The 9,612-nt window shown below is 62.2% G+C and overlaps 1 protein-coding gene across 1 annotated transcript; it reads left to right on the plus strand.

Annotated features, from left to right (window-relative positions):
- Positions 1-1,272: 1,272 nt before the first annotated feature.
- Positions 1,273-9,612, plus strand: STMN3 (stathmin 3). Its single transcript, XM_004370171.1, has 5 exons — positions 1,273-1,291; positions 6,559-6,654; positions 6,883-7,058; positions 8,288-8,479; positions 9,553-9,612. Exons 1-5 carry the CDS (start codon positions 1,273-1,275, stop codon positions 9,610-9,612), a joined length of 543 nt encoding a protein of 180 aa, XP_004370228.1.

Here is a 9,612-nt window from a genome sequence, read left to right on the forward strand (position 1 = left end):
GAGGTCCTGTTGTCTTGCTGACTGTCAGCTTCTGGGTGTTCTTCTTGGGGACCCTGCCATGTGGCCCCCTCCATCTCCATAGTGGAGGCCCTTCCTCTCACTGACTCTCTCTAACGTCCCCTCTACAACAGGCAGAGAGACTCTCCCATGTTGAGGCCCGCTGTGCCACATAACACAGCCTTACCACGGGCGTCCAAGCCGTCGGATTCCCAGTCCCAGGATTGTGCAGATGTGTACACCAGGCGTGTGGGGCTAGAATTCAGCCACCACAGTGTGCTGCTCCTGATAAGCCCTGCTGAGACCGTGCGGGTTCATCTCTTGTCCCTCCCTGCTCCTCCGCCTTTCCAAGCCCACCTCACCCTCTGTAAGTCCCCTGCGGGTCCTAGAGGTGTATTCTTCCCTGTTCATCGCTGTGGTGCTAGCACGTACCCTCTTTGTCTTAGTGGCTCAGTCTCTAAAACAGGATAATGCTCCGTCTGTCTGGTTTCCCATCCCTGGGAGCGTGGTGAGAGTCACTGCAGGACAGGGCCGGCGCCTCTGGCCAGCACTTTCTGAGCCCAGAGGTCTCCCCAGGAGAGAGGAGGAGGCTGGACGGGCTGGCCCTCTCCCCGGTGCACACTGCTCATCCGCAGCTGGGTACTGGCACCAATTCTCCTCTTGCACCCAAGAATGGAGGCCCGGTAGGTCACACAGTGAGTGAGCTGTAGACCTGAGGTTCAAACCCACATCTGTCTGTCTCACTTTAAAGCCCCTGACCCAGAGCCCTGACGGCCTCCACACTTGTCTTCTCTGCCACAGCAACACCTGCTCATCTTCCCAGGCCCAGAGGAGAGGCCCCTCCTGGCACCCTTCCAGATCTGCCCCCACCCAAAACCCGTCAACCTCACGTTTTCCTCTCAGCATGCAGCATTGCCCCCCCCCAGCCCCCAGGGAATGGGGGCTCATCTCCACCATCCCCCAAACCCCAGGAAACCAAGCTAGAGGTGGGGGTCCGTGGTGGTGGGGTGCGCGTCTGGGTTGCAGGGGGTGGCAGTCCAGCGCCCTGTGTCTCTCGCTGGGCCCTCTGTGCTCTGGCCTCCCTCCGCCTCCTTCCTTCCCCCTCCTCCTCCCTCCTCCCCCCTCCGTCCCTCTGACGGCCGCAGCCCCTGCCGCGTCGCATCGCCGCCTCCTCTCCCTCCCGCCCTTCTCCCTCCCTGGCACTGCAGCATTCGCCACTGCAGCTCCAGCCGCGCCCGCTCTCAGCCTCCGAAGCCGCCGCCAGCCCGCAGCACCATGGCCAGCACCATGTCGGGTAGGTGCCCAGGGAAGGGTCTGCGCCGGCCAGGTCCGCCTCGCCGGGTGCAGGGCTGGTCGCTGGCCAGTTTACTGTCCCGGACCCCGGGCACAGCAGCGAAGAGGAGCCCGGGGTCTGGGCAGCGGGTCCGGGAGCCCAGAGCCGGGATTGTGGCGCAGGGATGGAGGGCCGGGGCCGCGCTCCAGGGAACGCCTAGCGGGTAGCCAGGCGAGACTGCCGCAAGGGAGCTCCGAGGACGTGGGTAGCGCATCCGCAGGGTGTCGGCAGGGTCCACTGAGCGCCACGGACCGCAGACCCTGAGGACATCGCGCCTTTGCGGGACTGCTGCAGACCTGCGCCAGGGGGGAGTGCAGGGGACTGGGGGCGGGGGGGGCGCTGCGGGAGGGCTGGGGGGCAGACGAACCATCTCTAGCGTGGCCGCGCCAGCCCCTGGCATCGCCGCCCCTCGCCACAGGCCCTGGGGACCACCCTCTGCGACGCCAGCGCGGGGTTTGGGTGGGGGAAGGGTGCGGCCGTTCCCAGCCCCCAGACTGCAGGCTGCCCTGCCCCACCCATCACGCAGTCCCCACCCTGCCCCTGCCACTGCAGACCCTCGCCCTGGAGAGCAGTGGCCCGCCCTGCCGCCCCGCAGGACCCGGGGGAGGGCGGTGGGGAAGCTGCTGGGCGACCTGGTTGCGAGGACATGGGATTTTCTTTCCCCGGGGACACTCTGCCCTGTCCAGCCACCCCAGGACCAGTGTCACCTTTGTGCTCAGGCTACCGTAGGGCCTGAGGCCCCTCAGTCAGGAACAGCACTCCTGCCCCACCTCCCTCTGCCCTGGGGCCCTGGGGCAGGTAGCAGGGTCCCACTGCTTTCTTGATGCTGGAGGGCGGGGCCACTCAAGGCGCCCTAAGCTCCGCTCACCCACGTGGCCCTGCCCCGCCTGTCAGGCCCTGCTACCTGTCCACTGGGGGCTGCTGACCATTGTCACTGGCCACACCCCACAGTGTTTGGGGGTCTTGTCCTTCAGGGCTTCATCAGACTGGCTCTTTCGCTGACTTCCCAGGGATATTGGGACAGGCTTCCCTCTGTGAGGTTCAGGCAGAATGAGACTTGCAGCCCAGGGGCTCTGCCCTTTTCAGGATGGTGTGGGCCCATGGGCCGTCGAGGCTGGGCCCTTGGGCAGGGGCTGGGTGAATAAGAATAAGAGCTTTCCTCTTATTCACCCCCTTCAGGGGCACCTTTCTCAGGAGGCATCATTCCTGCCCTCTGCACGTGCCGCAGAGATTTCGGTGGCGAGGCGATCTGGCCAGGCCCACCTTCTGTGGCCAGAGGGCCAGAGGCCAACTTGCCATTCCAGTTCCCCTGATGCCCAGTCCTTGCCTCCTTGCAACTTCGGGCACTGCTCACCTCCGCTTGCGTCTAGGATTGTTATGGGCATCCGAGTACCCACAGGTGGTGGTACCCGCAGTTTTTCCTTTTTTCTTTTCCCTTAAAAGTGGCTGCCAAACAAAAGCCAAGCCAGCGGCCACCATTGGGAAAGGAAAAGAGTCACAGTGCAGCCTGTTAGTTTGTTAGCACAGCCACTGCCACTCAGACGCGCCACGGTGCCGGTGGGGCCCAGCTGGGGACTGACCCCGGCGACGTCACGTGGGCCATCCTGCTACCTGACCATCCACCTGCCTTTGACAGGTCCGGCCGGCTCGTCTCTGTGCCTCTGCCTACCTTGAGCTTCTCCCACCCATAGAAGCTGCAGACCATGGCAGCTATGTGAGAGTAACTGTGGCCAGTCAGCTCGAGTGGCCCCAGGACTGTTTCTTTGTGACAAGACACTCGGTGGGAAAAGCCTCCCCATTCTGTAGTGGACGCCTGCTCACCCTGCTCTGGGGGCTTTGTTTTGTCTTCCATGATCATTGTCTGCTGTGATTTCGTATCATGGTGGAATCAGCCTGGCTGCCCCGTCCTTTGTATACTGAAATGTCTTCCTACACCGTTCTTGGCAGCTCCTATCGCAATGAGCTTCATTCTCGTGACTTCTTGTGTGGACTCTTGTTCCTGGTTCTGCTCCTGTTCAATTCAGAATGTGATCTCTGTCCAGCTGTGTGGCTTGGCACATGTTAGTCTGACCTCTGTCCCACTGTGTGGCCTGGTGCATGTTAGCCCTCAGGGCCTCCACTTCCCCATCTGGGGGAGATGATAGTAGTAGAACCCCCAGGTGTTGCTCTCAGGGTTACGGGAGCTCTTTCAGGGAAGGGCCTGGCCCAGCGCCCAGCAGTAGTGACGCCTGGTTTGTGCCTGGGAGTATGATTGTCCTGCCCGGTCCACACCCGGGATCGTCCTTCAGCCACATTTCCAAAGTTTCCTGCCCAAAGGGAGGTGAGTTCTGTCTGTTCTGCCACGCTGAGTTCCTGGCAATGCCCAGGCGACTCTGACTAGTGAGGGAGGGGCTTCCCAGTGGGTGTGATCAGTAGCAGCCCCCAGGCCCTCCCAGGGGGTGAGTGGGCATCTCTGGTGCCCCTGCCCTGTCAGATTCAGACAGACCACCCACCCCCCCCCCACCGTGACCTGGCTCCATCCTGACATGCTGTGTGATGCTGGGTGGGCCCTTCGCCCTCTCTGAGCCTCATTTTCCTCCTGTAGAAATAAGGTGACAAAGGCATCTGCCTTCACTGGCTGGCCTGAGGGTCATTTGGGACAATGGATGTGATGCACCCACCCATGTGAGCCATTACTAGTACAGTGACCATGCCGCTGTGGGCTGCCCCAGGCCTACCTTTCCAACTCCCGCATATGTAGAAGCTAATCATCCATAGGCCTGCGTGCGGTTTTGCGTATTTAATATTTAATACCAAAAGTAAGAGAGAGGATGAAAGCGGTCAGCCAACAGCAGAGACTTGTTTTCAGCGGATTCCTGGAGTCAGTGAAGGGGAGGGAAGAGGAGAGTCTCGGGGCCTGTGCTTCTCTGAGTGGTCCCTGGGGACAGAGAAGAGGGGCGAGGTGGCAGGGGAGGGGTGCCTGAGGCTCTGGGGACTTGCCTGGCTCACGCAGTGTGCAGTGCGTGCGTGCGTGCATGTGTGTGCGCGTGGGACAGGTGGCCCAGGAGGGGCTGGGCTTGATCTCCTCCCCTCTGCAATCAAGGGCAGGGCATGACCTTTAAGACCCTGCCCCCAGCTCCAAGAATACAGGTCCCTCTAGCCTCCTGCTTTTTCTGCGTATGCGGCCTCCCATTGTCCACCCTCTCCTAAGTTTGCCCACTCCCCACACGCTGGCCCACGCCACCTCAGCTTCCCCTCCTGCAGCCAGACCCCAGAGCAGGGTCTCATCTCAGGTTCTTCCTGGGGGTGCCACTGTCCCTTGGCTTCTTGAGCTGTGGTCTTCTGGGGGGCAGCGCCTCACATGCCATAAGCCTATGAGAAAGCAACAGGGAAGCCTCCGTGCCCACCAGATACCGAATCATGCCCCCTGTTTGCAGCTGCGGAACATAGTCCCCCTGCTCCAGGGATGCTCATCCCCTGGGCAGAGCCATGGCCTCAACAGCACTGACCCCTGTCACTGCCCCCACCTTCTCCCCTGACCATGCAGCTGCTCCTACCTGCCTCCCCCCATGCTGAGGTGACAGCGACCTGGAGGGGCCCTCCTTGCCTTTGTCTGCAAAGTGGCTCTCCCACCTAACGAGTCTGCAAAGTCTTTCCTGTGACAAGTTCAGGCTGGGGCAGGGGGGCTTTGCGCCGCCGTCGGGCCCCGGGCGCCTGGCCTGTAGGGTGAACCCACTCAGGGTCTTGATGTGTGATGAGGAAAGATGGTGTGAGAGGTCAGAGCTGGGGGTGGTGTCAGCTATGGGGGAGGCAGCACTGGCAGCATTGAGACAGGAGGGCCCAGTCCCTTCCTTCCTGGTCTCTTCTGGGACCCTGGCCTGTTCTACTGCAACCCAGACTCCTTGCTCCCCCTCCTCACCTTCACCTTTGGGGCATGCAGGTATAGTGGAAAGGACACAGGCCCGCTGGGATGACTCTGCTTGGCCCCAGCCCCAGCACTGGCCCTGGTGAGCGGGGAGTCAAAGTCAGGCTCACAGATGAGGAGACATGGACCAGACAAAGAGTCTGCTTTGGGGCCTGGCTCACCATGAACGAGTGCTAAATCATTTTGATTTGGAGGGTGGGCATGTAACCCTCCCCTGGCAGAGCTCAGGGTCATAGGGGTTGGGCTTGCCTCCTTTTCCTTTGGGGGTGACAATGCTGGCCCGTGGCATGTGATCTGAGAGGACGAGGGGGCAGCAGTGGTGCTGAATGAACAGCTCCCCTCTCTGGCCTTTATGGTGCCTGCGGTGAGCCCAGTAAGTGCCTGGGTGACGTGTGTGTGTCTGATAAGGGCCCGGCTTCATCCACGAGGTGGCCACATCGCCTTCAGGGTCAACCGGGGTGGCGGGGGCAGGAGGGCCTGAGTCTTATTTCTCAGAAGTGCTGTCCACAGGGGCTGTGAAGAACAGCTTTACATCTGCACCAGCCCTAATCCCGAGTGTCACGGGTCCTCTTGTCTGCCTGCGCTGGCGAGTGTCTGTGACTTAGAGGGAGGGGGGACATCCACGGAGAGGCAGAGTGAGTTGAAAGAGTCAGAGAGATAAACAGTGACAAAGAGTCACACACAGAGTGAGAGAAACGCAAAGAGCCAGAGGGAGCCAAAAAGACAGAAAGAGACAAAGAGACAGAGACAAAGTTAGAAAGACACAGAGGGGCCAACAGACAGAAGCAGAGGGACACACAGCAACACAGAAAGGCTAGACGGACAGGAGAGAGAAAGGAGGAGGCAGAGAGAGAGACAGAGAGATAAAGTCAGGTGCACAGAAGGACAGAAAGAGAGTCAAAGATGGAGAGACAGCGAGGAAGAAGCAGACAGACAGAGAGACAGAGTCAGAAACACAGACAGACAGACCACAGTCAGAGACAGAGAGGCAGAAAGAGAGACAGACCAGAGTCAGAGACAGAGAGGCAGGTGGGGGAGGAGGACAGAGAGAGAGAAGCGCAGAGAACAATACAGGGAAGACCACAGGGGGCAGACCCAGGAGAGACAGGCAAAGTCTGGGGTGGCGGCGAGCTAGAGGAGAGCGAGAGACACGGAGGGGATGTCAGAGCACACAGAAGAACAAGATACAGGTCTCACAGAGAGTTCCCCCAGAGGCAGAGCTGGAGAACTGGGCCAGCACACCCGGGCCAGCCAGGGAGGAGGTGGGGCCCTGGAGGTGTGGTGCTGGACGCTGGCCTCATGCTGGCCTCACGCCTGCCCACAGCCTACAAGGAGAAGATGAAGGAGCTGTCTGTGCTGTCGCTCATCTGCTCCTGCTTCTACTCACAGCCGCACCCCAACACCATCTACCAGTATGGGGGTGAGTGTCCCCCTGCTGGCCAGGACTGTGGCCCCTGCCCTGGCCAGTGCCTGCCCCCCACCCTGTCTTGGCCCCCCACTTCCCATGCCAAATGAAGCCTCCTGGCCTGGCTGCCTGCTGGAGAGGGAGGTGTCTAGGGGAAGGGGGCAGATCCTGGGCCCCAGACCTGGGGAGCCTTGCGAGAGCCGGCCCAGCACCTGTGGGAGCAGCTGTCCGTTTCCCCTGCAGACATGGAGGTGAAGCAGCTGGACAAGCGGGCCTCTGGCCAGAGTTTCGAGGTCATCCTCAAGACCCCCTCCGACCTTTCCCCAGAGAGCCCCATGCTCTCCTCTCCCCCCAAGAAGAAGGACGTCTCCCTGGAGGAGCTGCAGAAACGGCTGGAGGCAGCTGAGGAGCGGAGGAAGGTGGGGAGCCCCTCCCACTGGGGTGCAAGGAGGGGCATGGAGGGTGTGGACGAGGGTCGTGAGGCACAGGTGCCTGTGCTGGGCAAAGGCTCGTGAATCCTTGGACTTCCCTTCCAGAGAGATGGCAACAAGAGAGGGAGGAGGAAGCACCCCAAGGTAGCAGGCAGTAGAGGGAGATGGGACCAGGCACCGTTCTGGGGCCCACCTTTGGCCATGGCCAGGAGGGGTCAGTTGGTGGCCTCAGGAGAGGCTGAAACAAACAGAGAGAGGGGAGCGTCCCGGTGCCCAAGCTGGCCCTTGACCATCGGGCAGGGAGAATGGCTTTGTCCAGCTCACAGGACGCAGACCTTGTAGGGTTAACCAGCAAGAACGGGCACATGGGTAGAGACCACAACTAGGGCTTATTGCCCCTAGGAGTCTGTCTCCTTGCTCTCCTCCTGGTTACCAGGGCTGGACAGTCTGGTGCCTGCAGTCCCATGCTTGCTTGACTCCCTTCCTTTCCTCCCTGGGGACCACTGCACCGCAGAGCTGGCCTAATTGGGAGCTCAGACCTGGTGCATTGAGCACCTAGTCTGTGCTCAGAAGACGTCCAGGAGGGGCGACAGAGGCCCCGTGAGGGCCCACAGACTTTGGAGGCAGGAGGAGCAGGCCGCCTGCTGCAGGGTGCCTGCCTAGGGAGAGGGGCAGTTCTGCAGGGTCAAGGCCAGGTGGAAAGAGTGAGCACAGGCCAGGTTTGCAGGGATTGCGGGGACCCTGGCAGCGGAACTTTCAGTACTAACCGCCTTCAGTGCTAAGCCTGGAAAGTCCTGGCCAGACCGAGGGGAGGTGGTTACCCTCAGGGACGGCAGGACAGCCTCTTTGAAGGCTTGTGTCTGGTGGGCACTGGGTGGAGGCCAGGCCAGCAGGAATGGGTGCGCCGGGCAGGGATGGTCAGTGAAAAGCAAGTTTAGGCGGGGATTAGGGAGGGGCAGAGCAGGGAGCGGCAGAAGCGGGATTTCCCTCCCTCCCCACCCCTGCCTCAGCCCAGGCCTGCGTGAAGATTGAAGGTTGTTCCCGGGGCAGCGCCTGGGGGCCAAGGCACCCACCGAGGCTCTGGGCATGTGGCGACGGCAGGTGGAGGTGTGCTGGGGGATTTGCCGCGGGTAAGCTCTGGGAGGAGGACAGCGGCGGGAGGGGCGCCCCATAGGCGCAGCGGCCTCACGCCCCCGCCCCCGCCGGTCCCGGAGCAGACACAGGAGGCGCAGGTGCTGAAGCAGTTGGCGGAGCGGCGTGAGCACGAGCGCGAGGTACTGCACAAGGCGCTGGAGGAGAACAACAACTTCAGCCGCCTGGCGGAGGAGAAGCTCAACTACAAGATGGAGCTCAGCAAGGAGATCCGCGAGGCGCACCTGGCAGCGCTGCGCGAGCGGCTGCGTGAGAAGGTGCGCGGGGAGGGGCTTAAGGGCGCGGTTTGGGTGGGACAGAGCTCGCGTGGGGGCAGGGCTGGGTCCAGGGGCGGAGCTGGGGGCTCCGGCAGAGCTCATGGGTACAGGGGTACAGTTCAGGGGGCGTGGTGTGGGCGGAACTCGGAGTCGGCAGAGCTGGGGTGTGGGCAGACCTGGGGGGCGGAGCTCAGGGTGGGGTGGGACCTGGGGCGGAGCTTGGGGCAAGGCAGGGATTGCAGAGGTGGAGCTTGGTGTGGGGGCCCGGGACGGAGATTGGGGCGAGGTGAAGCTCTGGGCTGGGCGGAGCTTAGGGTGTGGGCAGGGCTAAGGACAAGGCGGAGCTTGGGGGTGGTGCTGGAGGTGGAGCTTGGGTGCATGGGCGGAGTTCTGGCGGGGGCCGGGGAGGGAGGGCTTCGCCCAGCGTGACCAGCAGGGGGCCACAGTTGGTGGCCACAGCACTCGCGAATAGGCTAGTTAACTCTGAAGCGCATCCCGGTACAAGACAAGAGTAGGAGGAGCTGCTTTCGGTTAGGGGCCAAAAAGCTCCCAAGAGCCCCACCCATCCTTTGACTCGCTCACTGCCCACAGCGCTCCCGCGACTCACTGTCCTGCTTCAGGGCCAGCCAGGGCGAGGCAGGCCGATTCCGACGTTGGGAGGGAAAGGAACAGAGCCCCAAGTCAGCCTCCCTGCCCAGGGCCCAGCCTTGGCTTCCTTCCTCTGCGGCATCCGCTACCCCTCAGGCTGCTTGGGCACAGGGGTGGGGCCGGGTTACTCCAGGGAGTTCCGGAGCCTGCACCCCTGAGGAAGCTTCTGTGGGACCCGAGGGCCACCACCGCCCTAAGGCTGCTGCTTCTGCCTCTCCGTTAAGCCGGAAGCTGGCCGCCCTTTGAGGCTGTGACCCGGGCCTCCCCCTGCCAGCCGCTCCTCAGTCTTGGTCGCTAAGCTGTCCTCCTACGTCAAGTCCTCGAAGCTGGGACCTGAGCGGCCTGGGTTGGCAGGGCCCAGGGCTCCGGAGTGCCCAGAGGGGGCAGAGCCGCCCCCCATTGTCCTCCTCCCTTAATGTCCACAGGAGCTGCACGCGGCTGAGGTGCGCAGGAACAAAGAGCAGCGGGAGGAGATGTCCGGCTAA

The sequence above is a fragment of the Trichechus manatus genome, unplaced genomic scaffold, assembly GCF_000243295.1.
Source record: "Trichechus manatus latirostris isolate Lorelei unplaced genomic scaffold, TriManLat1.0 scaffold00008, whole genome shotgun sequence".
In the NCBI taxonomy this organism is placed as follows: domain Eukaryota; kingdom Metazoa; phylum Chordata; class Mammalia; order Sirenia; family Trichechidae; genus Trichechus; species Trichechus manatus.

Excerpts from the sequence above, each read along its gene's own strand:
- STMN3 (XM_004370171.1), top strand. Across the intron at positions 6,655-6,882 it reads CACCATCTACCAGTATGGGG|ACATGGAGGTGAAGCAGCTG; the intron begins GTGAGTGTCCCC and ends TTTCCCCTGCAG. Across the intron at positions 7,059-8,287 it reads CAGCTGAGGAGCGGAGGAAG|ACACAGGAGGCGCAGGTGCT; the intron begins GTGGGGAGCCCC and ends GTCCCGGAGCAG.